The sequence below is a fragment of the Podarcis tiliguerta genome (genome assembly GCF_965153285.1).
Source record: "Podarcis tiliguerta genome assembly, chromosome: 2".
NCBI lineage: Eukaryota > Metazoa > Chordata > Lepidosauria > Squamata > Lacertidae > Podarcis > Podarcis tiliguerta.
The window spans coordinates 5,142,639-5,169,878 of record NC_139535.1 but is presented as its reverse complement, the minus strand read 5'-3'; the positions used below and the strand labels follow the sequence as shown (position 1 = coordinate 5,169,878).

At 45.2% G+C, this 27,240-nt stretch overlaps 3 protein-coding genes across 6 annotated transcripts; 2 read left to right on the top strand and 1 right to left on the bottom strand.

Annotated features, from left to right (window-relative positions):
• On the bottom strand, positions 1-10,000 carry LOC310670582 (uncharacterized protein). 2 transcript variants are annotated; one of them, XR_014507588.1, is made up of 7 exons: positions 9,824-10,000; positions 7,196-7,703; positions 6,933-7,014; positions 6,181-6,263; positions 3,547-3,673; positions 1,544-2,338; positions 1-1,181 (listed from the first exon to the last, which is right to left on the bottom strand). XR_014507588.1 is itself a non-coding variant. In XM_083426146.1 (7 exons), the coding sequence occupies exons 2-6, from the start codon at positions 7,610-7,612 to the stop codon at positions 1,599-1,601; spliced, it is 1,449 nt and encodes a 482-aa protein (XP_083282272.1). In that variant the 5' UTR covers positions 7,613-7,703; positions 9,824-10,000; the 3' UTR covers positions 1-1,191; positions 1,552-1,598. The 2 variants fall into 2 exon arrangements, 1 of the variants encoding a protein (XP_083282272.1); XM_083426146.1 differs by having other exon boundaries at positions 1-1,191; positions 1,552-2,338.
• Positions 10,001-10,143: 143 nt separating this feature from the next.
• LOC310670373 (uncharacterized protein) lies at positions 10,144-19,726 on the top strand. Of its 3 annotated transcripts, none has more exons than XM_083425613.1 (6): positions 10,144-10,163; positions 13,345-13,847; positions 14,010-14,091; positions 14,697-14,779; positions 15,570-15,696; positions 17,474-19,726. In XM_083425613.1, the coding sequence occupies exons 2-6, from the start codon at positions 13,434-13,436 to the stop codon at positions 18,535-18,537; spliced, it is 1,770 nt and encodes a 589-aa protein (XP_083281739.1). In that variant the 5' UTR covers positions 10,144-10,163; positions 13,345-13,433; the 3' UTR covers positions 18,538-19,726. The 3 variants fall into 3 exon arrangements, with proteins under 3 accessions (XP_083281739.1, XP_083281740.1, XP_083281738.1); XM_083425614.1 differs by lacking the exon at positions 10,144-10,163 and adding an exon at positions 11,960-12,158 and having other exon boundaries at positions 13,415-13,847; XM_083425612.1 differs by lacking the exon at positions 10,144-10,163 and adding an exon at positions 11,960-12,158.
• Positions 19,727-22,031: 2,305 nt separating this feature from the next.
• Positions 22,032-26,580, top strand: LOC310670523 (putative zinc finger protein 75C). The gene is made up of 6 exons (XM_083425995.1): positions 22,032-22,173; positions 23,264-23,757; positions 23,936-24,017; positions 24,300-24,382; positions 24,551-24,677; positions 25,765-26,580. The coding sequence occupies exons 2-6, from the start codon at positions 23,344-23,346 to the stop codon at positions 26,574-26,576; spliced, it is 1,518 nt and encodes a 505-aa protein (XP_083282121.1). The 5' UTR covers positions 22,032-22,173; positions 23,264-23,343; the 3' UTR covers positions 26,577-26,580.
• Positions 26,581-27,240: the final 660 nt, after the last annotated feature.

Below are 27,240 nucleotides of genomic sequence, written 5' to 3'. Positions count from 1 at the left end.
TATCTATCTATCTTATAGGGCTTTATTCACCTGCTGCACGGTCTCATCAATGGATAAAAACTAATCAGGGAAAACAAGAGTGTCCCTATTGCAATTTTTTAGATAAATAATTACATAAAGATACAATATGGACAGTTTCTAGTTGCTCCCTTCCTACTTGAAGCATTTCCTTTCCCCATTCATAGCAGTGGGTTGTATCTAATGTTAATCCTGCCCAAAGTACACCCACTGAACTTAATGAACATGACAACTTGGGTCCGTTAATTTCAGGGTGGTCCAACTTTTCATACCAAGGGGCTGCAAGAATACTTTATCGCAGAACACATGAGCCACAGAATGAATTAAATTCCCATATCGTAAATTGAAGTGTTCACAATATAGTTAATATTATTTAATATACACAATTAAGGAAATTAATGAAATATACAGTACCTAAGTAAATACACATATATTTAATATATTTAATTATTAAAACAAATTTAATACACAAACAGATGTAGGTGCTTTTGTTAACACACAGAATTTTTTTAAAAAGGCTTTAAGATTCCCTCCCGCTTGAATGTTGTGGGGGCCACGAAAAAAAGCTGGACCACCTTGGTCTACTCTAAGCAAGATTAACACTGGATATGACCAGTTTGAATGATGTCTCTCTATATGAATTCCCTAATGGGAAGAAGGGAAAAATTTGGATGGAAGCATTTTTATGGATTCACCCCATGTGATTTCTCTGATAAGTGAGCATCACTCTCCCAAGTGTTAATACAGTTTCCCCCTTTTAAATTCATTGATGGCAATGGATATTTGTGTTTCTTTGAAGCTCTTTCCAAACTCCAAGCACTGTAGGCTGCATAAGAGTCTATGGGGGCAATGTCCCAGCAAGTGAAATTTCAAGCAAAAGTCCTGTTTAGGGAAGTTTTTGATGTGTGACAGTTTAATGTATTTTTAATCTTTGTTGGAAGCCGCCCAGAGTGGCTGGGGAAACCCAACCAGATGGGAATGGTACAAATAAATCATCATCATCATCATTTAACATCCCTTCCCACCCCTTCTCAAAACCTCACAATCTTCTGCCAGAATACATGTGCAAAGTCTTGAAGGTGCTATTATGCTCTTTTTGTTGCCCTATTACAAAAAAAGAGTAGGATGGGGCACACTCCCGGCACTGATATGGATTCTTCCCGCTGTGAATACAGTGGTGCCCCGCAAGACGAATGCCTCGCAAGACGGAAAACCCGCTAGACGAAAGGGTTTTCCGTTTTTCAATGCGCTTCGCAGGACGAATTTCCCTATGGGCTTGCTTCACAAGACGAAAATGTCTTGCGAGTTTTGAGATTTTTTTCCGCTCCCCACCCCCTTTTTCTAAGCCGCTAAACCGCTAATAGCCTTTTAGCAGCTAATCCGCTAATCCCTTAAGCCTTTAATAGCCGCTAATAGCCGCTAAACCGCTAATAGCGCTAATCCGCTAATAGGGTTGCTTCGCAAGACGAAAAAACCGCTAGACGAAGAGACTCGGGGAACGAATTAATTTCGTCTTGCAGGGCACCACTGTACCTTGATGAAGATGGGAAATGGTACATTTAATAAAACTCTTTCCACATTTACAAGCATTGATATCGCTTCTCCCCTGTATGGATTCTCTGATGGGAAGTGAGACTTTCCTTCCAGCTGAAGCTCTTCCCACATTCCAAGCACTGGTAGGGCTTCTCCCCGCTGTGAATTCTTTGATGGCGGCGGAAATGTGTGCTTCTGTGGAAGCTCTTTCCACACTCCAAGCACTGATAGGGTTTCTCCCCTGTATGAATCCTTTGATGGGAAGCGAGACTGTCCTTCCAGCTATAGCTCTTTCCACACTCCAAGCACTGATATGGTCTCTCCCCAGTATGAATCCTTTGATGGGAAATGAGACTTCTCTTGGTGGTGAAGCCAATCCCACATTCCAGGCACTGGTAGGGTTTGTTCCCACTGTGAATTCTTTGATGGGCATGGAGGTTGGAGCTCTGACTGAAGCTCTTTCCACATTCTAAGCATTCGTACGGTCTCTCCCCTGTATGAATTCTTTGATGACGACAGAAATCTGTGCTTCTGTTAAAGCTCTTTCCACAATCCAAGCACTGATATCGCTTCTCTTCGGTATGAATTCTTTGATGGGAAGTGAGATTTTTCTTCCAGCTGAAGTTCTTCCCACATTCCAAGCACTGATAAAGTTTCTCCTTGTTGTCAGTTCCTTGATGGGAACTCTGATAGATGCTCTCTCCACACTCCAGATATTCATATGGCTTGTCTACTGTGCGGAGTTTGTCATGGTCTCCCTGATTCCTGGTTTCCAATTTGTCACCTTCTGCAATGACAACAAAAACTAATGAGAGAGCCTTAGGAGGAAACGGAACCCCAAAATACTGAACAATGCCCAATAATGGTTGTGACAAAGGAAGAAATGAAGGGACTTAGGTGAGAGGCAGATCTTACTACAGAATTAACTCCCTTTGGTCGCCAGCATTAACTGAGAGCTGGCTTGCTGTTGAATCTGGCCTGTGTAAAACTGGGTTTGGCTTAGTGTCGAAAGTCATTGGGTCATCTATGACCAATCACTCTCCCTTTCAGTCTAGCCTACTTCACAAGGTTGATGTGCAGGTAAATGATACAACCATGTCCATTCTCTTCAGAACTGTGAGGAGTGTTAGAAAAGAAAAAGATACGATAGAATGTAGTTTTACAGTTAATAAAGTTAGCTGAATGTAAAGGTTAGGCTTGGAAGTTCCATGGAAAATCCCTGACTTCTCTAGATAAAGCAATGGTGGTGAACCTCTGGCACATGGGGCTGATGAGGGCCTGTGAGGTTGTTTTCTGCTAGACCTGCAACTTCTGGTGTGGGAAGGTAAAACGTTGCTGTAAATGATTGCTCCTTGCTGGTGGGGATCCCTCTCAGTAACCATCAGCTTATCGTCTCTGTCAGGATGCCCCACTGGGAACAGCAGCATCAGGGAATTCTTCATCAGGAACTGCCTAGGTCACCTGATGAGGCTCTTGGAGCTGATCAGCTGATGAGCCCTGAGATTCATCACTTTGAAGTTCATCTGCAATTGCCCATGAAAGGCAGTTAAGCCAAACAGCAAATTATAAAAAGGGGTGAGTAGGACTCTAGGTAGGGAGGACTCTTGAAGAGATATTTCCACAAAGGCAAAAGTGTCATATAGCTATGGGAATCTGAGATGAGTAAAAGCCCACCTCTTTTCTGAGATGGATTGCGGTTTGGGCCAATCATGAAATCCATCTCTGAAGTCAGTGGTTTCCTTTGGCCAACTAGAAAATTAAGGAGGGGCTACTTCTACCCTCAACAACCCTGAAACTCACATTTCAAGACCTGGGAAGTTCAGACCAGTCTGATAATTCTTTAGAAGGGCATAACTGGTGTACAAGTCCTGAGACAACACAGTAGATACTTGTCCAAATGCTGTACGTGGTGCCACTGAGTTGCATCAGATCATTCATCATAAAACATCATATTGAATTTCACAGCAGATATTATCACCCAATGGGGAGCCATACCAAGAGACGCCACGATCACACAGTTCTCCTCCATGACACTGTTATGCAGCGTTCTCTGGTCAGGATTCAGCAGGGCCCACTCCTCATCCGTGAAGTATACAGCCACATCCTCAAAGAACACTCTACCCTAAAATTAAAATAAATTATATCCTCCTGATAGACAGAATAAAAGCTTTCTACTACTATTTGCTGTCCAATATATTCTATCTATTAAGTGCTGTGCTGTCTTAATTGGGTTCTTTTATTTCCCATTTTAAAAGTGGGCATTTATATTTTAGTATCTGTGTATCTGGTGACAATAGTCACGAAATCAAAAGACACCTGCTTCTTGGGAAAAAAGCGTTGACAGATCTAGACAGCATCTTAAAAAGCAGAGACATCACCTTGCCAACAAAGGTCCATATAGTTAAAGCTATGGTTTTCCCAGTAGTGATGTATGGAAGTGAGAGCTGGACCATAAAGAAGGCTGATCGCCGAAGAATGGATGCTTTTGAATTATGGTGCTGGAGGAGACTCTTGAGAGTCCCATGGACTACAAGAAGATCAAACCTCTCCATTCTGAAGAAAATCAGCTCTGAGTGCTCACTGGAAGGACAGATCGTGAAGCTGAGGCTCCAAGACTTTGGCCACCTCATGAGAAGAGAAGACTCCCTGGAAAAGAACCTGATGCTGGGAAAGATTGAGGGTACAAGGAGAAGGGGACGACAGAGGACGAGATGGTGGGACAGTGTTCTCGAAGCTACCAGCATGAGTTTGACCAAGCTGCGGGAGGCAGTGGAAGACAGGAGTGCCTGGCATGCCCTGTTCCAGGGGGTCACGAAGAGTTGGACACGACTAAACAACAAAATCTGTGCAACTGGTTTTTACACTGCTGATAGGTCTTGCTGGCACCTGTCTGTCTCAAGAGACAATGGAGTGTTCCTCCAGGGGTGAAGTCAAACCACTGCATTAGCAGCACCAAAGTGACCTCCCTGGGGCACAATCCTGAGCAGTGTGTCTGGAGGTCCTGGGCTGCCCACATGACAAGACTCCGCTCTCGGCCTCGCTGATGGGGGTCCAAAGGAAAGCAGAGCAAGACGTTTGGCACCAGCTTGACTGCAGAAGTTGCTGGAAAGAGGCGTGGAACTGCCGCCCAACCATCTTAGAGACTCCAATCCCCTGTTCTCACAGTGGCCAATGGGAAGCCCGCAAGCAAGGCCTAGGACACAACAGCACTCTGCCCACCTGCGATTTCCTGCAACTGGTATTTGGAGGCATAATGTCTATGACAGTGGAGGTAGAACACAGTCATTGTGGCTTGTAGCCACTGATAGCTTTATCCTCCATGACCTTGTCTAATCCTCTTTTAAAGTCATCCAAGGAGTGGAATGTGAATGGACAAAGGGCGGTGGCATTAAATTATCTCTACACTCCAGGTCTGGAAACAGAGTGCTGGATATTCACATGTTCGGGAAAACAACAAAGGTGCTGACTGCAAGGAAACAACAAAGCAACAAAGGCTAGACATGAAAATGGATTAAAATTAATAGAAGGATGAGAAGGTGATTAAAGAAGAAGAATGAAGTAGCAACATCAGGAAGCAATGGACATATGTTTGTAACAGGAGCGAGAAACCTTCTTTTTAAAAAATAATTAAAAAATGTATTAAATTTATTCAGTTTCATTTGATGCCCACAAGTCTTCCTAGTGTAATGAGAGAAGGAGAAGCATTTGCCCACCCTGTGTGGAATTTTATACACTTATATTCTGATGAGTCAGTGCTTGACCTGACTTTTATTCTGTTTCATTGTGGAAAATATATTTTTAAAAATTAAAAATTGTCCAGTAGCACCGTAAAGACCAACTAAGTTTGTTCTTGCACGCACATGAAAGCTTATACCAAGAACAAACTTTTTTTAAAAAAAATAATTGTTATTCATTTTCCAAACAATTTTATACAGTCAACACATTATTTAACACTCATTCTTCGACTTCCCTCCGTTTCTCTGTCAATCTTTCGTAAAATTTCTATTTGTTAACGCATTTCTAAACATAATATTGCCTTTTAGAACTCCTTTTCCTCTTACTCTCTTTTTTGCAATTTCTTACTAACTCACAGAGTCTCTTCAAAACCAACAAGCGTTGTCTGTAAATCTCCCCCAGTCCTCGATAAACTTTTGGTCTTTCTGATATCGAATCTTCCCAGTCAATTTATCCAATTCTGCATATTCAGTCAATTTCCTTATACCAAGAACAAACTTAGTTGGCCTCTAAGGTGCTACTGGACAATTTTTAAAATATATTTCAACTGCGTCAGACCAACACGGCTACCTACCTGAATTGTGGAAAAGATTCCCTCTGTGGCCTTTAAAATAAGCGTGGGACCATCTGGGGAGCGGAGACCAGGCTTCCTAGCTTCAGAGGATGCAACTGGCAGACATTAGACAATTGACCCCGGCGCAAAAGAATGCAAAATAAGGAAGAACCTAAAATTGATAGCTAACTGCTAGGCGACGTGGCTCCTTATTCTCAGGATTTAAACATTCATTGAGTAGCTTTGAAAGCAAGGTGGAAGAGAGAGAGATTGCTAAAGTCTGAAGGAGGGGGCAGGAGAACCCAGACTGCCCCCAGTCTCCTGGATGACCCTTCCCTTACCTGATCTTGTTCCACTGAAACTGCTACCCTTCCACTGCAATGAGGAGGTGCCTGAGGTGATCTTGCTGAAATCATTCCTTCACCTGCAAGATATAAAGGGGGATAGAAGACAGGAGCACAGGCTTGTCTCCAAGATTCAGCAATGCATGCCTAACTACACATGGATCTTAAAGGTAAAGGTACCCCTGGCCGTTAGGTCCAGTCGCAGACAACTCTGGGGCTGCACACTCATCTTGCTCTATAGGCCGAGGGAGCCGGTGTTTGTCCGCAGACAGCTTCCGGGTCATGTGGCCAGCATAACTAAGCCGCTGCTGGCAATCCAGAGCAGCGCACGGAAATGCCGTTTACCTTCCCGCCGGAGCGGTACCTATTTATCTACTTGCACTTTGACGTGCTTCCGAACTGCTAGGTGGGCAGGAGCTGGGACCAAGCAACGGGTCGGCAAGCCCCAGGCTCAGTGGTTTAGACCACAGCGCCACCCGCCACATAGATCTTCGAAGATACCTATTGAGTGTTTCTACTCATTTTATGTTATAGTGTGGAACACATCTCTCCCGCTTTGGATGCTTGGAAAAAAAGGTCGAAATGCTGGTCCCCATGTATAAATGATGAAATGTTGTAAATCAACACATTTCTCAGTGGTGGAAAAGGCTGGAAGACGACAATCTACTACTCCAAATGATTAAAGGGGCCTTGGATTTATTTCAAAATCAATAGACCAGATTGAGATACAAATTAAGATCAATCCTCACCCAGTGGCCCCTGTCTGGTGTCCAATGGATTCCTCTCCACCTCTAGGACATTAGTGCCCTTTTTTGCAAACGGATCCTGTATCTGAAACAATAACGAGGATGGAAGACATCAAATGGGGAGAAGGGTTAGAAAAGCCATGACAGAGGTAGGATATATGCTGAATATTCTTCTTTGGATGTTTCCCCCCCAAAATTAAGAGAATTTTTGGGACGCCCTCCCTCACATTCCGCGCCCCTTGAGATTATCTAGATGAAACTCTCACCTGCTGCTCTTTCTGCTTCTTGACCTCTGCTTGACTCAGGAGGAAACCTTCGACCAGGGCCACCGCCTGGGAACTGGTCTCCGCTCCACATTCCCTCACCCAGCTCTCCATCTCCAGTGGAAGGACAGTCAAGAATTGCTCCAGTATCACCAGGTCTAGGATCTGAGTCTTGGTGTGCTGCTCCGGCTTCAGCCACTGGCGACAAAGACGGTGGAGTTGACTCCAAACCTCTCGGGGCCCCTTGGCCTCCTGGTAGCAGAAAGCCCTGAACTGCTGACGTTGAACATCTGAGCTAAGGTTGTCCTCCTCACCCAGGATCTTCTGCACTGTTCTCTCCCAAAATCCCCTACTGCTCCCGGTCTTAATGGCATCATGGCCTCTTCCTTTTTCGGGGCCTGCCGAGTTTTCCTCTTCCATCTATGCTCCAAGGAAGCCTCCAAGAGGTCTGAAGGAAGTCCTCGGTCTTCTGCCAATTTCAGTCTGCCCTAGTTAGAAGCGCTACAAAGACCTATAAAGGCAAGACGTTGTTCTGTTATTAGGCGCTACACTGTCAGGAGAGGAAAAATTGTTCCCTGAGCCAGCCTGGAGAAGAAGAAGAAGAAGAAGAAGAAGAAGAAGAAGAAGAAGAAGAAGAAGAGGAGGAGTTTGGATTTGATATCCCGCTTTATCACTGCCCGAAGGAGTCTCAAAGCGGCTCACATTCTCCTTTCCCTTCCTCCCCCACAACAAACACTCTGTGAGGTGAGTGGGGCTGAGAGACTTCAGAGAAGTGTGACTGGCCCAAGGTCACCCAGCAGCTGCATGTGGAGGAGCGGAGACTCGAACCTGGTTCCCCAGATTAGGAGTCTACCGCTCTTAACCACTACACCACACTGGCTCTTGCTAGCAACCAGGACAGATTATAGTGATACAATAGCCCTCCTCGATTGAAAGTTATGAAGCAAAATGTGCCGGCCACCTTTTACACCAGCTTTCCTCAACCTACAGGCCACAGGACACTCCTGGGCCTCAGCACCCTTTCAGGTGGGCCTTGCAGCCTCAACACTCCCCATCCTCACTCTTAGATATAAGCAAGGCTGGCTGCTTCTCTCTGTTTCTCAGTGGTGTTGCAAAGGCAGGGGAGTCAGCCAGGTTCCTCAACACCCTTCCTTTCATTGCTTTAAAGCAAAGAGTGAATTAGTGAATTCAGAACTGTCATAACAAGTGAGTTGTTTTTGAGCATCAGGCAAAAGTTAGGAATCACCCAGGGCCCCGAAGATAGACTGTTCCCCAACGCACCCTGATTTAGTGCATCCTTTTCATCCTAGCAAGCTAAAGGCAGCTTTTTTGTAACATCTGAGATCACATAAAAGGTTGTTTTCTGCAAATCCTTCTGCACGGTCATGTGACTGAAAGTCCCCTGGCAGGTGGAGGTCTTTGGAGGTCTTTAAGCAGAGGCTTGACAACCATATGTCAGGAGTGCTCTGATGGTGTTTCCTGCTTGGCAGGGGGTTGGACTCGATGGCCCTTGTGGTCTCTTCCAACTCTATGATTCTATGATTCTATTCTATGATTCTAGGTGTGAGCAATGGGGCTCTGCAGTGCCCCACCACCAATTGGCCAGAGAGTGTATTAAAGGGGATTATTTCCCTTTCATACAACAGGGTGTGGGGCAGCCAGGAGAATTTCCCCCAGGGAGAAGCAAAGCATTGCTATGAATATTAAGTATTCAATCTATATCCCACCCTTCCTTCCAAAGGGGTAAAACACTGAAAGGTGGGGGGAGGCTAGTTTATCCCCCAAAATGTACACACACACACGCACGCACGCACACACGCACGCGCACACACACACACATCCTGCCTCAGGTTCTACAAATACTTGAAACTTTGTCTCTCTTTTAAAATGGGAATCTGGATTATGGTTCGTGGAGAAGGGAGGAATTTTCCCCCTTACACACCCACTAAACAAATCCATTCGACCACGTTGGTTTGCTTTCAGTCCGTGGTCTCTGCTGCATCCGATTCCTTTGATTAAAAGACGGCTTGTAGTTTTAAGGAATGTTTTCCGTTCAGTCTCATGTTTGGGAGTCTGCATGTCTGAATGGGCACATGCATGTCAGTCAGGAGGCTTGATATCTCCACTTGCTTTTTTGGGGGGGGGTAGGGGTGCATTATCATTCTAATCAAAACTGCAGTCGAATACGCACTTCCATCGAGGTCAGCTCAGTGTCGTACTTTAAACGCTTCCCTCCGATATGATTGCCATCCTATGCCCTTTTAAAATGTGGGCTTTTTGGAGAGGGCGGGTTATTGGATTGCTGTTGTTTTTATTTTGATTATGCATTTTGTGGTTTTATATTTTGATTTTATTCTGAGAACTGCCCTGAGACCTATATAGGGCAGTATCTGAATTCAATATAATAATAATAATAATAATAATAATAATAATAATAATAATAATAATTCCAAAGCGGCCACTTGACCCTGCAGAGAGGGAATACACCTGATCCCTGACTTGGGTGCTTTGGGGGGGGATCTGGGATGGATCAGCTGAGCAGGCACCCTCCCCGCTGCAGCCGTGGGAATCCCCTTTACCCAAATGCATCAAACTGGGGCGTGGGGGGGGGGCGCGGAAATAGAGACTCACCAAACCTCAGAGGTATCCACCGATGTAGCACTTGCGAGGCACAAAGGCTACTTTCGGACCCCGAAGGTGGGAAGCCAGGAAGGGGCACCGTGGCGAGAAATGTTTGTTCTGGTGTTCCCCCTCCCTCGCCCCCAAATCCCATTTCCCTTCCTCTCTAGGAAACCAGTTCCGGCCCATTTTAACCCTTAGAAAGCCAAGCAGAGAGAGGGGCTGCGCGAAGCTCGGTGGGGCAGCTCCTGCAAAAGGCGTGTGGAAGCTCCCAAATTCAATCCGCAGCATTTCCACGTGGCAAGTGATGGAGAAGAGATCCAGGAAGAGAGAGAGATGGTCAGCCTGCAACGTCAGTTATTTTAATTTGGGTATAACTGACAAACCTAGACAGCATTTTAAAAAGTAGAGCCATCACCTTGCCAACAAAGGTCCGTATAGTCAAAGCTATGGTTTTCCCAGTAGTGATGTATGGAAGTGAGAGCTGGACCATAAAGAAGGCTGATCGCCGAAGAATTGATGCTTTTGAATTCTGGTGCTGGAGGAGACTCTTGAGAGTCCCATGGACTGTAAGAAGATCAAACGCATCCATTCTGAAGGAAATCAGCCCTGAGTGCTCACTGGAAGGACAGATCGTGAAGCTGAGGCTCCAGTACTTTGGCCACCTCATGAGAAGAGAAGACTCCCTGGAAAAGACCCTGATGTTGGGAAAGACGGAGGGCACAAGGAGAAGGGGACGACAGAGGACGAGATGGTGGGACAGTGTTCTCGAAGCTACAAACATGAACCTGACCAAACTGCGGGTGGCAGTGGAAGACAGGAGTGCCTGGCGTGCTCTGGTCCATGGGGTCACGAAGAGTCGGACAAGACTGAACGACTAAACAACAACAACAAATGTTGTAGGCCGCCCAGAGTGGCTGGGGAAACCCAGCCAGTTGGGCGGGATATAAATTAAAAGTTGTTGTTGTTGTTGTTGTTGTTGTTGTGCGACTTTCAAAGGAGGAATCAGGCCCTGAACTCGAGGGTGTTTCGGTCTGGGGCTGCATACATTACCAAGACACCGCAAAAGGATCCTTGGGAACTGCGGTTTGTGAATGGTGCTGGGAACTGTAGCTCAGAGGGGTACACTACAGTTCACAGGATTTGCACACACGCTTTAAACGTATGGCGTGTGCGTTGCTCCAGAGCTTCTGATTTCTTGATCCAAAGGACTGGGCTGCCTGTAACTGATCAGCTTCAGCGGTGCCCTATGATCGTAGAATTGTGGAGCTGGAAGGGACCCCAGGGGTCATCTAGTCCAACCCCCTGCAGTGCAGGAATGATCTTTACACTTGGCTGTTTGCTTCCAATTTAGGGGCTTCCCATTCCAGCGCAGGAACCCTGGTCTGCCAGTCTCCTCTTTTAGAAGCAGCTAACACCAGTAACACTTCCTGACAACCTAGCAGGTCGAAAGCACGTCAAAGTGCAAGTAGATAAATAGATACCACTCCAGCGGGAAGGTAAACGGCGTTTCCGTGTGCTGCTCTGGTTCGCCAGAAGCGGCTTAGTCATGCTGGCCACATGACCCAGAAGCTGGACGCCGGCTCCCTTGGCCAATAAAGCGAGATGAGCGCCGCAACCCCAGAGTTGGGCATGACTGGACCTAAAGGTCACGGGTCCTTTTACCTTAACACCAGTAATTGTTGCCACTCTCCTGGAAGCGATGCTTCATCACTTCAGGAACGTGTACAAAAAATATCCATTCCCTCTCTGGCCAGAAGGGGGCGACAGCAGGAAGGTAATAATAATAATAATAATAATAATAATAATAATAATAATAATAGAAGAAGAAGAAGAAACACACACATATACAGAGGGCAAACCAAGGTTTAATGTGCTAAGACAATAGGCACACAAAAACAAACCACAGTTCCTCGTGATTCTTCTGCAGGGGTTAAATGTGCTTTGGATGTATTTGGAGTGCACGGAGAGATGCAGAGGGAGCTGATCCTGCTGCTTGGCGATCTCTCTCCCCCCTAGAAGTTTTCCCCATAATTTGTCACCTTTAAAAAAAAACAACCAATGTCCAGCCTTGAACCCGGGGGCTTCTGCCTGCAAAGAGCAGCTGCCCTGCCTCTTGAGTTACAGGCAGCCCCTCTCGCCTTTTGGCTTTGTAAGGGTTAAAGCGAACCGAACTGGATTCCTAGAGCGGAAGGGAATAGGGCGGGAGATAAGGGGGGGTTGCAGAGTCCTCCAAGAGAGAAAGCCCCTCCCTCCAAAGCCCCTTCCTGCTTGGCTTTTCCCCGGGGGGAGGAACGTGGTCTTTGTCTCTCCCAGCGCTGCATTGAGGGGACCCTTCTGAGACCCGGTGAGTTATTCCCCCTTTATTTTGTGCATTTGGGCGAAGGGGAGTCCCAGGGCTGCGGGAAGGAGAGGGTGCAAAGGAGCCCTGATCCATCTAGGGTGCCCCCCCAACAAAGGAGGGCAGCCTTTTTCTCTCCCTCTGCAAAGGCAGGAGTTTCTTTTTGAAATATTGCAGGGAGGGGAGGATTTAAAGTTGATCTCGGTGCAAGTGTATCTCCAATTGAGCTTTGATTAGACTTAGTGGCCCCTCCCCATTAATCAGGCAGTGGCTTCACCAAGGCTCCTGGAGGCACCATTCAGACGTGCAACTGCTGTGAGACAGAGAGGGTGATTTGAGACCGAATACAAAGCACTGCTGAGAACTATTGGAGGGCTAATAATCAGAGGACTCAAATGCAGGAGAGAGCCTGAATGAAAGTAAATATACCTTTGCAATTTATATTTGAAACCCAGTCAGATTGGTAGGGTACAAATAATAAAATCATTGTTGTTATTATTAATTGGAAAGGAGAAGTAATGGATTCCCACAGATCCCCAGCTATATTTTTGTTGTTTTAAGGAGTGCTGTAACAAAAAGCCAGGGAAGAAATCATCTCCAGCGTGGAGAGCCAGCGTGGTGTAGTGGTTAAGAGTGGTAGTCTCATAATCTGGGGAACTGGGTTCGCGTCTCCACTCCTCCACATGCAACTGCTGGGTGACCTTGGGCCAGTCAAATTTCTTTGAAGTCTCTCAGCCCCACTCACCTCACAGAGTGTTTGTTGTGGGGGAGGAAGGGAAAGGAGATTGTTAGCCACTTTGAGACTGCTTAAAGGGAGTGAAAGGCGGGATATCAAATCCAAACTCCTCCTCTTCTTCTTCTTCTTCTTCTTCTTCATCATCATCATCATCCCCGTTCTTCAATTGCTACATCCCACTTTTGCAGCAAAATACAGAACACCGGCCAATTTGCCAACCTTGAAAAATAGCAGCAAAACCACCTTTCTTTCTGTATGTTTGAGAAATGCTGGTTTAGACGGTGGCCTTCGTATTTTGTTTTGTAGCTTTCCTTTTAGGAGAGCTGGAAACTCCTGCTGCACTGCTATAATCTGGCCCTTGGTTCTAGCGAAACTCATCCAGGCCTGCTCGGAGAATATTTTCCCTTTCCTGGCAGTGTAGCAATCCCATAACACAACAATGTCTTTGTTTTGTAGGGGTTGGTATCAGCTCTAATTAGGACAGACTGAAATTGACCTAAGACAGGAATTTTTTTGGACCTCTTAGAAGCTACCTTGGAGCAGAGATGGAAGAGCAAAACTCAGCTGGCCCTGAAACAGGAAGAGGCCACAGTACCATCAAGCCTGGGAGCTCTGGAGTATTCTGGAAAACCTCAGTGCAGGAGGACCTAAGTGAGGATACCCTCATTTCTGATGTGCAGCGACAGCAGTTCAGAGATTTCTGCTACCACGGAGCCAAAGGACCCCGAGAGGTTTGCAACCAACTCCATCATCTTTGCCGCCAGTGGCTGAAGCCAGAGCAACACACAAAGAATCAGATCCTAGACCAGGTGATCCTGGAGCAGTTCCTGGCTGTCCTCCCCCTGGAGATGGAGAAATGGGTGAGGGAATGTGGGGCAGAGACCAGCTCCCAGGCGGTGGCCCTGGCAGAAGGTTACCTCCTGAGCCAGGCAGAGGACAGGAGGTGGAAACAGCAACAGGTGAGAATGTTCCACCATGATGATTCCCAAGGCATTCAGAATGTGAGGGAGGGTATCTCAAAATCCCCAACATTTTTTGGAAAGCATCCAATGAAGGTTGTCCAACAACCTCTGTCCTTCCTTCTCCTCGATCCCTGTTTTGACTCCTTATTACTATTTCAGGGACAGAATCTGCTTGCAAAAATGGGCACTGATTTCCCTGAGGTGGAGATGATTCCATTGGACAGCAGACAGAGGCCACTAGGTAAGGACGGTTGGGATGTATCTCAGTTTGGTCTCTCTCTGTTGAGTGTGAAATAAATCTAGCGACTCTTTTAATCTTTGGTGGCAGGCGAGACTCCCCTGCAGCCTTTTTCACTGCTCCCAATTTCCCTTAGGTGCTTTTACACAACTGATACACAGAATGGGTATAAACATATGTATTTATAAAGACCCATTGGTAGATACAGTGGTGCCTCGCAAGACGAAATTAATTCGTTCCGCGAGTCTCTTCGTCTAGCGGTTTTTTCGTCTTGCGAAGCAACCCTATTCGCGGATTAGCGCTATTAGCTGTTTAGCCGCTATTAAAGGCTTAGCGGCTTAGCTGATAAAAGGCTATTAGCGGCTTAGAAAAAGGGGGTGGGGAGCGAAAAAAAATCTCAAGACTCGCAAGACATTTTCGTCTTGCAAAGCAAGCCCTTAGGGAAATTCGTCCTGCGAAGCGCATCGAAAAATGGAAAACCCTTTCGTCTAGCGGGTTTTCCGTCTTGCGAGGCATTCATCTTGCGGGGCACCACTGTAAATGTCTATCACATAACCTCTGAAACAAGGAAGTGCTCCTGGCTCCCCACCACATTTTTTTCCTCGCAGGTGACTGGATAATGCTGGCAGAACCTCCTCAGCCATCTCCTCTTCACAGTGGAGGGGAAGCAGCTTCTGTGGCACTGGATAAGGTAGGGGCGGCAGGTCAGTGGGGAAAAAGAGGCTGGGGGCATCCAGCATATCTCTGTCCCCTCCTCACCTCCCTGGGCCTGAATGAATCTCTCTTTCACTTTGCTTCTTGGAAGCCTGTCCTCAATAAAGTCTTTGAAGGCTGCTCAGGGAAGGTTTCAATCCAAAGAAGAATGATCAGCCCCCTCAACTTAACTAGGCCTTTGGATGGAGCTAGAACAGCGGTGTCCAAACTTTTTTCAAAGAGGGCCAGATTTGATGAAGTGAAGGACCGTGAGGGCCGACCAAAGTTGTTGAGGTTTTTTTAGGATTAAGTCCCCAAAACGGACTTTGGACATGCCTGAGCTAGAATCATCTGGTTGTAGTAGTACATTCATGCCTTGGTTCCTGAATGGCTTAGTTGCTGAACAAATTGGCTCCTGAACGCTGCGAACCCGGAAGTAAGTGTTCCGGTTTGCAAACGTTTTTCAGTAGCCCAACGTCCAACGCGGCTTCCACTTGAGTGCAGCCAATCAGAAGCTGTGCCTTGGTTTTTGAACGGTTTTGGGAGTCAAACGGACTTCCTGAATGGATTAAGTTCGAGAACCAAAATACCACTGTATTTATAAATTCAAAAAATGCTTAATACTAAAGTAGATTTTTAAGAAGCTAACAAAGAAGAAGAGGCAGTTACACAAAGATAAAACACCCATTGTTGAAATACATAATTCCCGTTAAAACCTTACAGTAAACACCCATAATTAAAAAGTGCCAAAAATGGTCCAATCAGGAAAGGCTTCTTTTTTCTTGTAGAGTCCAGCATCCTTCGAGGATGTGGCTGTGCATTTCACAGATGAGGAATGGGCACTGTTGGATCCTGACCAGAGAGCTCTGCATACAGAAGTCATGGAGGAGACCTGTGGGATATTTGCCTCTCTTGGTAAGGCTCCCAGTGGCTTGATAGTATCTGTTATGAATTATCAGTTGTTATCCACAATCAATTGCTGATAAAAGTGATGAATCCCTATATTCTGATGTGGTTCAACGGTGTCACCTGCAACACCAGGGATTCTTTTATATATATATAAATAATGTTTATTAGTTTTCAGCTTCAAAAAAACCAAATATATGCCACATTGCATCAATGCCAAATTACAACTGCAATTCAATTATAATTAAACAGCCAATTACATATACATATTTTGTATGACTTCCCGCATGTTAGATTTCAGGGTGCAGTATTTTTACAAAGGGTTATTTAATCCAATTGCATTTATTCTTAATCATAGTCCCTTATCCACAGCTACAATGTTTTTAACTTCCATTCGTATTGAAACATTAATAATTTATGTTTCTGCAAGAAACGTACTGTAATCTTTCTATTTCCTGTGCGTGAGGTTTGTTTTATATTTATATTAATTTATTTTGTTTTGCCCATATTGTTTCTTCATTCTATTTAGTCTTCGTCCTGCACAGCTCAGCCACTTCCGGTCTTTCTTTCTCCCTTTGTCTCAAAAACATGAGGCTGTAAGTGCCATACACCATCTTTATTTCATTCCAGGAACAGAGATAGTCTGGTGCCTTGCCAAAGCACCGGCAAGCCCACATTTTCTCTCTTTCCTTTAATCATATGCAGTAATGATCTGGCATTCGGCCAAGCCTTGGCAAGTCTTCAAAGACCCCTCTGAGGTAGCGATGCTGTGAGAAATAAATCCTTTTGAATGATTTGAATCCATATCCATTTTCACACACAGTTCAATTTTGCACTGTCAACCATAAATAAACTCCCATTTTCTTTTATCTTTTCCTACCTTCCATTATTTTTTTAGCAGTCAGGGTGAGTTTGCCAAATCATTTATATAACAAACAAGATATATATAGAACGGGTGAAGGCTCCCCCCCCCCCCGCACATACCATCTTTTACAACGAAGGAAATTTTTCTTTCCAGTTCAAATATTTACGTCCTTGTAGTCATTTCATTTTAGCAGATGGTAATCTTGTCCTATCCATCCAAGCACACGTCTGTAAATTAGTCTGAATAATAAACTCTTCTAATAAATAATAATCTCTTCTAATAAACAGAAGAGCCTCTGCATCTTGATGGCTGCATCAGAGGATTACCGATAGGCGAAGTGCTTTTTGCACCCAGCGTCTCCCTGCTCCCACATTCCATATAGGAGCGAAAGTCAGATATCAATACAATCTCCAAGTGAAGCTCACTTCCCCTGTGCCTTGGGGGGAGCTTACAAGGACAATTATCCTCAAATCATCTTTGTTTATCTTTCGCAAACAATCTCCACTAATGTGGGAGCGGCAGCCATTAAGGCAAATGAGCACCGGAAGTGAGAACATCAGGGATTCTAACCCTTTCTAGGATCTTTCCTGTTTTTGATGTCATGCAGACAAGATTTAGGATTAAGAAGTGTGACTCATGTTTTTAAAAGCATTGCATGTTAAGATATCATAAGCGTAAATGTCTCCAACAAAGATTAATTAACTAGGTTGCTGTATACACAAGTTGGTCTAGTGCTTCTCCTAATTAGAGTTGAGAACTTACTAAAACCTTCCAAAATGCATATCATTTGGGAGTGTAAGATGTGCCCCCCATCTAAGTCCCTTCAGTTTTTCCTTAGCTGTCAAACGTTAATTGCATTTTTTCATAATGCGAGGCTCCATTTATTACTAAGGCTCTAATCAGTTTCTATCTTCATTTTAGATCGTGGAGAATTGGAAAGCAGAAATAAGAGGAACTGCTATGAAATCTATACAGTGGGGGAGCCATATAAATATTGGGAGTGTGGAGAGAGCTTCAGTCAGAGCTCCCTTCAAATAATTCATACAGGGGAGAAACAATTTCAGTGCTTGGAATGTGGAAAGAACTTCATTCGGAGCGATCATCTCACTTCCCATCAAAGAATTCACACAGGTGAGAGACCATATCAATGCTTGGAATGTGGAAAAAGCTTCAGGTTGAAACATAATCTCACTTCCCACCAAAGAATTCATACCGGGAGGAAACCATATCAGTGCTTAGAATGTGGAGAGAGCTTCCGCTGGAAAAGAAGTCTCACTTCCCATCAAGGAATTCATACAGGGGAGAAACCATACGAATGTTTAGAATGTGGAAAGAGCTTCAGTCGGAGACACCATCTCACTTCCCACCAAATGATTCACAGTGGGGAGAAGCCCTATCAGTGCTTGGAATGTGGGAAATGCTTCAGCCAGAGTTCACATCTCACGACCCATCAAATAATCCACAGCAAGGAGAAACCATTTCACTGCTTGGAATGCGGAAAGAACTTCAGTCGGAGCAGCCATCTCATCCTCCATCAAATGATTCATACAGGAGAAAAACCATATCAGTGCTTGGAATGTGGGAAGAGCTTCCGATGGAAGGAAAGCCTCACTTCCCATCAACGAATTCACACCGGGGAGAAGCCATATCAGTGCTTGGAATGTGGAAAGTGCTTCAGTCGGAGCAGCAGTCTCTGTTACCATCAAAGAATTCACACAGGGGAGAAGCCATATCAGTGTTTGGAGTGTGGGAAGAATTTCAGTCAGACCTCCCATCTGTATTCCCATCAAAGGATTCACACAGAGGAGAAACAATTTCAGTGCTTGGAATGTGGTAAAACCTTCAACTTTAAGAAAAATCTCACTTCCCATCAAAGAACTCACACAGGGCAGAAACAATATAAATGCTTGGAATGTGGAAAGTGCTTCAAAGACAGTGAGAGTCTCCGTTCCCATCAAAAAAGTCATACAGGGGAGAAACCATAAAATCAGTGACAACTGAGGGTCACTGGTGCGGCTTGGTTACTTAAGAGGTCACAGTGGCACTGCTAACCTGTTTCTCCTCGTTCTTGCTTGCAAAGTTACTTAAGCATTGCAGTTGAACAAATACTGTGCATCTAACAAACTGGAAACTGGTTCAGAAAGACTAGTCTCTGCCATCACTGCTGATTCACTGCCTCCACCTATACTGTTTCTCTGCCTGTTGCCTTCCTCTGCAAAGAAAGAGTGGACATGTAAAGATTTCAGTTGTATAAATGCTCAGCAGCTAACTAAAGTATTTTACCTTGGTTCAGAATCGCTGTCAGAATTCCTGGAGTTCGTTCATGCCACGATAGTATTGATGTATGTACATTGATAGGTAGTCTACATGTGAAGGGGATGCGGGTGGCGCTGTGGGTTAAACCACAGAGCCCAGGACTTGCCGATCAGAAGGTCGGTGATTCGAATCCCTGCGACGGGGTGAGCTCCTGTTGCTCGGTCCCTGCTCCTGCCAACCTAGCAGTTTGAAAGCACGTCAAAGTGCAAATAGATAAATAGGGACCGCTCCGGCAGGAAGGTAAACGGCGTTTCCGTGCCTTCTCTGGTTTGCCAGAAGCGACTTAGTCCTGCTGGCCACATGACCCAGAAGCTGTACGCCGGCTCCCTCGGCCAATAAAGCGAGTTGAGCGCTGCAACCCCAGAATTGGCCATGACTGGACCTGATGGCCAGGGGTTCCTTTACCTTTAATACATGTGAAGAGATTTCAAAAGTGTTTGTGAAAGGATATTGTTAGGAGACCAGTAATATAAAGCAGACATGATGCCTCCAGTTCTGATAATGCAGGCATGCTTTTAGTCCAGTGGACTCTGTTGGGGTAGGTGGGCATAGGAAGGGGTTCCTCCGCGAATATCAAACACAAGGTGATCACAAGTGCAAGGTCAAATGAACCAGTTACGGTGGTAACAGCTTGGAGGCCTCACTATATCTGTGATTAACGTATGTCAACTCGTTCAGTTGTACAGTGCTGTTGTATCTTGGTTAGCTGGTGTTTGTTAGAGCAACAGTGATAACTTGTCTCTGTATATACTTGCATCTGAAAAGCCTTCAAACTTGAACTTACTTTTCTGTGCTTAATTTGGCCAGAGCTGTTTGCTGAACCTATTACTTTTACAACATTAAAAGATTTGGACCTTACTCTGCTTCTGTGTGGTGAGTGGTGCCTCAAGCAAGATCCACACTTCCACATCAGATTCCCAACAGCCTCCAGTCTGTGGGTTCCCCAGCTGCTACTGTTATTCTGACAGAATAAAAGCTGTCTTAAAACATTGGAGTGGTTAATTGGAGAAAAATCCACTTCAGATTGGCATATCTCTGCACATTGGCAGCCATCCCATTACTTGAACTATTGTTTAAAGGGACATACTAGACTACTGTACAGAGATACCTCGGGCTACATACGCTTCAGGTTACAGACTCTGCTAACCCAGAAATAGTACCTCAGGTTAAGAACTTTGCTTCAGGATGAGAACAGAAATCGTGCTCCGGCGGCGTGGCAGCAGCGGGAGGCCCCATTAGCTAAAGTGGTGCTTCAAGTTAAGAACAGTTTCAGATTAAGAACGGACCTCCAGAACAAATTAAGTACTTAACCCGAGGTACCACTGTACTTGGACGCTTGGGGACTGCTATTCCTCTTAAGTAGGCACCAGAGAAAGAAAGCATCTTATTGATTCTATTAAAAACATCAGAAGCCCTTCTTCGCGCGCCTACTCCATGAGAGGTCCAGATGGTGAAAACATAAGAATGGGCATTTTATGTGGTGGCTCCCTGTTTGTGCAATGCATTTCCAAAGGAGGATTGCTTGGTGCCTTTTAGGGTTGCCATATGTCCTCTTTTTCCTGGATACGTCCTCTTTTTCATGGGTATGTAAAATGAGAGTCGTCATAGAGATCTACAGTTAAAAGTAGAAGTCGGCAAATGTGTCCTCTTTCTTGATCTTCAAAATATGGCAAGCCTAGAGCCTTCATTACATATCTTTAAGCTCCTGGCGAAAATGTTTCTCTTCAATCAGGCTAACGGTCTATGGTCTTTTAAATGTGTTTGTGTGAGGGGGATAGTTTTGTTTTCATTAAGTGTTTTGTGTTCTCATTTTGTATTTTTATGTTGTGAACCAGCCTGTGACCTTCTGATGAAGGGTTGTATACACATTTAATAAACAATAGTGATAACAACAACAACAATAATAATACTGTGCCGTGGTCTTTGGATAAAGGGCAGTATACTAAATGAATGAATGAATGAATGAATGAATAAAATAAATCTTCAAACCATTTCCAAGGGACTATCACAGAGAAGAGTGAATAAATTTATATTTGGAGCATACACTTTATTTAAAACTGAACTGTCAAGATGTTGGCAGAAAAACCAGACTAGCATCTGAGGTGGTATCTATATTGACTGGCAAACTATAACTAAGCTACTAATATTTTACAAAAAAAAATTATTCAACTGAGCGTATTTCAGGAGCTCCTTAGGCCAATAGATTGAAAACTGTAAAAAAAGAGAGGCAGCAACTCCTTTTCCATAGCTGAAAGAGAAACCCCAAGAAACCAGAAAAAGGACCAGCACATCTTGCAGTTTCATCTGGCAGGGTAATTCCAATTCATTCCTCTAGAACCTATCAAAACTACTCATGAAGCAATTTAAATTATTTAGTTATTTCAAAACTAGATATTTGGAAGGAACAGCTGCCCCTGTAAATTCTTCCACATACAGGGGCCTGTAAATCTAGGCCTTATCGCTAGCAGGGGAAGTGGGGAACATTTTGAATCCTCATGGGAAAAAAAAACTCCAGAGGGAATTAGTGTTTATACACTTATTTGACTGTGGTCCTGCAGGGGCTGTTGCTTTGGAATAATAATAATATTTATTATTTATACCCCACCCATTTGGCTGGGTTTCCCCAGCCACTCTGGGTGGCTTCCATAAAAACATTAAAATACAATGATTCATCAAACTTTAAAAGCTTCCCTGAACAGGGCTGCCTTCAGATGTCTTCTAAAAGTCAGATAGTTCTTTATTTCCTTGACATCTGATGGGAGGGCGTTCCACAGGGAGGGAGCCACCACTGAGAAGGCCCTCTCCCTGGTTTCCTGTAACTTGGCTTCTCGCAATGTGGGAACTGCCAGAAGGCCCTCGCTAGCAAGACCAGTGGTCAAGGATGATGGGAGTTGTAGTCCAAAAACAGCTGGAGGCCCAAGGTGGGGGAACACTGCTCTAGAGGACTGAGGAGAAGTGCCCAAAGAGAAACAATTGGAGAATTGTTAAGATTCCCCAACAGACATCTCGCCATCTTCCCCCTTAGCAAGTCTGATAGCTGGCTCCACAATGACAGGAGAAGAGCAGCTGCCCAGCCTCTGCATTACAGACAGCCCTTCTCGCCTTTTGGCTTTGTAAGGGTTAAAGCGAACCGATTTGCATTCCTAGAGAGGAAGGGGACCAGGAGGGGAGGAGTGCAGAGTCCTCCTGGAGAGAAAGCCCTTCCCTCCCAAGCCCCTTCCTGCCTAGCTTCTCCGGGGGGGGGGGGGGACGAACTTGTCTTTGTCTCTCCCAGCGCTGCATCGGGGGGACCCTTCTGGGAGCCGGTGAGTTGTTCCCCCTTTATTTTGTGCATTTGGGCGAAGGGGAGTCCCAAGGCTGCAGGAAGGAGGGTGCAAAGGGGACCTGATCATCCAAGATGCTCCCCCAAACAGGGAGGGCAGTCTTTTTCTCTCCCTCTGTGCAAAAGCAGGAGATGCTATTTGAAATATTGCGGGGAGGGGAGGATTAAAAGTTGCTCCCGGTACAAGTGTATTTCCAGTTGAATTTTAATTTGAATTAACATCCCCTCCACGTTAATCAGGCAGAGGTGTTACCAAGGCTTCTGGTTGGCAGACGTGTGTGTGCCCATTCGGACGTGTGAAACTCCTGAGTGATGGAGAGGATCATTTGGGAGTGAACACAAAGCACTGCTGAGAACCATTGGAGGTTAAATAATCAGAGGAATCAGTTGAAGGAGAGAGTATTTAAATGTCTTTTTTAAAAAAAATAAATTTAAATTCAAAATTGAATGGCTGTAACACAAAGCATCTCCCCATCCTTAGTGCTACGTACCACTCAGATATTTTGCACCAAAAGTGAGAACACCCACCAGTTTGCCAAACTTGAAAAAGAGCGGCACGTATTGTTTCTGTGCAGTTTCACATTTCAAACCTACTTTACTCCGGCTTCATTTTGCTCATTAACTGCCTCGGTCCAGTCACTAATGCTCTGCTCAACCTACCTCACATTGCTATTGACAGATGTCAATCACAGCTCTGACAGTCCCTCATTGTTTTCAAATGTGTGGGAAAAGAGGAGGAGTCAGGCTGACGTCTCTGACATCGTAATAATAATACGGAGCCTGTTTCATATCTCAGGGCGAGAAGGGGAAGTGAAGAGGCTGTGAGATCCATCTGTAAGGACACTGAGATCCAGTAGTAATTCTTGGCCTACGTTTTGAGAAATGCTGGCATAGAAGGTAGTCTGCATATATTTGCTTTTTAAGTTTCCTTCTAGGAGAGCTGGAGACTCCTACTGCACCACTATAATCTGGCCCTGGGTTCTAGCGAAACTCATCCAGGCCTGCTCGGAGAATATTTTCCCTTTCCTGACAGCGTAGCAATCCCGTAACACAACAGTATCTTTGTTTTGTAGGGGTTGGCATCACTTCTAATTAGGACAGACTGAAATTGACAGAAGACCAAGGAACTCCTTTGGACATCTTGGAGGCACAGATGGATGAGCAAAACTCAGCTGGCCCTGAAGCAGGAAGAGGCCGCAGTGCCATCAAACCAGGGAACTCTGAAGTATTCTGGAAAACCTCAGTGCAGGAGGACCTAGGTGAGGATACCCTCAGTTCTGATGTGCAGCGACAGCAGTTCAGACATTTCTGCTACCACGGAGCCAAAGGACCCCGAGAGGTTTGCAACCAACTCCACCATCTTTGCCGCCGGTGGCTGAAGCCAGAGCAACACACAAAGAATCAGATGCTTGACCTGGTCATCCTGGAGCAGTTCCTGGCTGTCCTCCCCCCGGAGATGCAGAGCTGGGTAAGGGAGTGTGGGGCAGAGACCAGCTCCCAGGCGGTGGCCCTGGCTGAAGGTTTTCTCCTGAGCCAGGCAGAGGACAGGAAGCGGGAACAGCAACAGGTGAGACTGTTTCACCGTGATGGTTCCCAAGGCATTCAGAATGTGCGGGAGGGTATCTCAAAATTCTCTGCTACTATCCCAATATTTTTTGGGTGGGAAGCATCCAATGAAGGTTGTCCAACCACCTCTGTCCTTCCTCCTCCTCAATCCCTGTTTCGACGCCTTATTACTGTTTCAGGGACAGGATCTGCTTGCAAAAATGGACGCTGATTTACCGGAGATGGAGATGATTCGATTGGACAGCAGACAGAGGCCACTAGGTAAGGATGGTTGGGATGTATCTCAGTTTGGTTTCCCTCTGCTGAGTGTGAAATAAATCTAGGGCTTTTTTAATCTTTGGCGGCAGGTGAGACTTCCCTGCAGTCTTTTTCACTGCTCCCAATTTCCCTTAGATGTTTTGACACAGCTGATACTGTATATAGAATGTATATATTTGTAAATGCTCAAAATACTTTTTAAAAGGCCCATTGGTAGCTAAATGTACTTAACTCCTGAAACAAGGAAGTGCTCCTGGCTCCCCACCACGTTTTTTTCCCTCGCAGGTGACTGGATAATGCTGGCAGAACCTCCTCAGCCATCTCCTCTTCACAGTGGAGGGGAAGCAGCTTCTGTGTCACTGGATAAGGTAGATCACTGGGGGGAAAGAGGCTGGGGGCACCCAACATATTTCTGTCTCCTCCTAACCTCCCTGGGCCCGAATACACAGTTCTATAAAAACCTTAAAATAAACACCTCGTTATTAAAAAGTGCAACACGATGATCCAATCAGGAAAGGCTTCTTTTTTTCCTTTAGGGTCCCGCATCCTTTGAGGATGTGGCTGTGCATTTCATGGACGAGGAATGGGCACTGCTGGATCCTGACCAGAGAGCTCTACATACGGAAGTCATGGAGGAGACCTGTGGGATCCTGGCCTTACTTGGTGAGGCTCTCAGTGGCTTGATAATATCTGTTGTGAATTATGAATTATTATCCACGATCAATTGCAAATAAATTTGATGAACCCCTATATTCTGATGTAGTTCAGCAGTCGCCTACAACAGCTGGGATTCAGACTCCCTATAGTTAACATTGAATGGGCATCTGTGTACTGTATTGCCTTTCAAGATGCATCCTCCAGTTATGCCCATTTAAGCAATTGCCTGACTGGTTTTTACTGCCCTGGTAGTAAGCTGGATCTGGCCTGGAGACCCTGTGAGTCAACCAGCACCCCTACACATGGGCCAACTTGGATAGGTGGGCAGGGATGACCATCTGTCAGTCACTTACCATTGTTATGACATGATGTGACAATTTGAAAGGAGCAAACAACCCCCCCTTGATGGCCAACTGTCAACATAGGTCTGCAGATCTGGATGGAGAATGAATTATCAGGATGGAGAATGCAGCTGATCGCAGTGGGGCTGATCAGCAGATGGCTAGGGAAGTCACTGACAGTGAATGTTGGGGCCTAAGTTTTTATTTAAACATGTTTGTATCTTTCCATTGTTTTTGAAACACACAACACAAAGATCTTTTCTTTGCAAAAGAGGAATGAGTTGAAAGGGTCATCTAGTCCAACCCCTGCAATGCAGGAATCTCCACTAAAGCAACCATGACAGATGGCCATTCATCATCTGCTTAAACTCTTCCAACAAATAATAGGGACTCTGTTCAACTTTCCAGCAGCTCTTACCTTTGGAAAATTATTCCTGATTCTAGAAGGCTTTGGAAGAAGAAAGGTAGGGAGAGAGCAGGGGAGAGAGAAGGGGGATAGTAAATCGAAAATTACTCCTCATGTTTAGTTAGAATCTTCTTTCTTGTAACTTGAATCCACTGGTCTGGGTAATACCTTCTGGAGCAGGAGAAAACAAGCTTGCTCAGTCTTCTATGTGACAGCCCTTGAGATATTTGAAGGCTCTCATACCTCCTCTCAACTGTTCCTCACAAGGCTTGAAAAATTGCATTTTTACATAATTTGAGACTCCATTTCCTCCAAAGGCTCTAATCAGTTTCTGTCTTCATTGCAGAAGGTGGTGAATTGGAAAGCAAGACTAAGGGAGACTACTACAAAATCTATACAGTAGGGGCGCCATGTAAATATTGGGAGTGTGGACAAAGTTTCTGCCAGAGCTCCCTTCAAGGAATTCATAAAGGGGAGAAACAATATCAGTGCTTGGAATGTGGAAAAACCTTCAGTCGGAGTGACCATCTCACTTCCCATCAAATAATTCATACAGGCAACAGACCATATCAATGTTTGGAATGTGGAAAAAGCTTTAGTTTGAAACATAATCTCACTTCCCACCAAAGAATTCATACAGGGAGGAAACCATATCAGTGCTTGGAGTGTGGGGAGAGCTTCCGCTGGAAGAAAAGTCTCACTTCCCATCAAGGAATTCATACAGGAGAGAAGCCATATGAATGCTTAGAATGTGGAAAGAGCTTCATCCAGAAGGAAACTCTCACTTCTCACCTAAAAATTCATACAGGGGAGAAACCGTATCAGTGCTTAGAATGTGGAAAGTGTTTCAGTCGGCGAGATCATCTCACCTCTCACCAAATGATTCACAGTGGGGAGAAGCCCTATCACTGCTTGGAATGTGGAAAGAACTTCAGCCAGAGTTCACATCTCATGACCCATCAAAGAATTCACAGCAAGGAGAAACCATTTCACTGCTTGGAATGTGGAAAGAGCTTCAGTCGGAGCAGCCACCTCATGTCCCATCAGATGATTCATACAGGAGAGAAACCATATCAGTGCTTGGAATGTGGGAAGAGCTTCCGCTGGAAGGAAAGTCTCACTTCACATCAAAGACTTCATGTAGGGGAGAAACCATAGAAGCTGTAGAAGCTGGGGGTCAGTGGACCTGGCAGGGCTGCTAAGAAGTAACGGAGGTGTGCTGCAAGTAGCCATTGACAGTCTCCTCCATGAATTTATCCAATCCCCTTTTACAAACATAGAATCATAGAATCATAGAGTTGGAAGAGACCACAAGGGCCATCGAGTCCAACCCCCTGCCAAGCAGGAAACACCATCAGAGCACTCCTGACATATGGTTGTCAAGCCTCTGCTTAAAGACCTCCAAAGAAGGAGACTCCACCACACTCCTTGGCAGCAAATTCCACTGTCGAACAGCTCTTACTGTCAGGAAGTTCTTCCTAATGTTTAGGTGGAATCTTCTTTCTTGTAGTTTGGATCCATTGCTCCGTGTCCGCTTCTCTGGAGCAGCAGAAAACAACCTTTCTCCCTCCCTCCTCTATGTGACATCCTTTTATATATTTGAACATGGCTATCATATCACCCCTTAACCTCCTCTTCTCCAGGCTAATCATGCCCAGCTCCCTTAGCCATTCCTCATAAGGCATCGTTTCCAGACCTTTGACATTTTGGTTGCCCTCCTCTGGACACGTTCCAGTTTGTCAGTGTCCTTCTTGAACTGTGGTGCCCAGAACTGGACACAGTACTCCAGGTGAGGTCTGACCAGAGCAGAATACAGTGGCAC

Excerpts from the sequence above, each read along its gene's own strand:
- LOC310670582 (XM_083426146.1), bottom strand. The coding sequence starts at position 7,612 with ATGGAAGAGGAAAACTCGGCAGGCCCCGAAAAAGGAAGAGGCCATGAT. Across the intron at positions 7,015-7,195 it reads AGAAGCAGAAAGAGCAGCAG|ATACAGGATCCGTTTGCAAA; the intron begins GTGAGAGTTTCA and ends TTATTGTTTCAG. Across the intron at positions 2,339-3,546 it reads TGTGATCGTGGCGTCTCTTG|AAGGTGACAAATTGGAAACC; the intron begins GTATGGCTCCCC and ends TTGTCATTGCAG.
- LOC310670523 (XM_083425995.1), top strand. The coding sequence starts at position 23,344 with ATGGATGAGCAAAACTCAGCTGGCCCTGAAGCAGGAAGAGGCCGCAGT. Across the intron at positions 23,758-23,935 it reads GGAAGCGGGAACAGCAACAG|GGACAGGATCTGCTTGCAAA; the intron begins GTGAGACTGTTT and ends TTACTGTTTCAG. Across the intron at positions 24,383-24,550 it reads CTTCTGTGTCACTGGATAAG|GGTCCCGCATCCTTTGAGGA; the intron begins GTAGATCACTGG and ends TTTTTCCTTTAG.
- LOC310670373 (XM_083425613.1), top strand. The coding sequence starts at position 13,434 with ATGGAAGAGCAAAACTCAGCTGGCCCTGAAACAGGAAGAGGCCACAGT. Across the intron at positions 13,848-14,009 it reads GGAGGTGGAAACAGCAACAG|GGACAGAATCTGCTTGCAAA; the intron begins GTGAGAATGTTC and ends TTACTATTTCAG. Across the intron at positions 14,780-15,569 it reads CTTCTGTGGCACTGGATAAG|AGTCCAGCATCCTTCGAGGA; the intron begins GTAGGGGCGGCA and ends TTTTTCTTGTAG.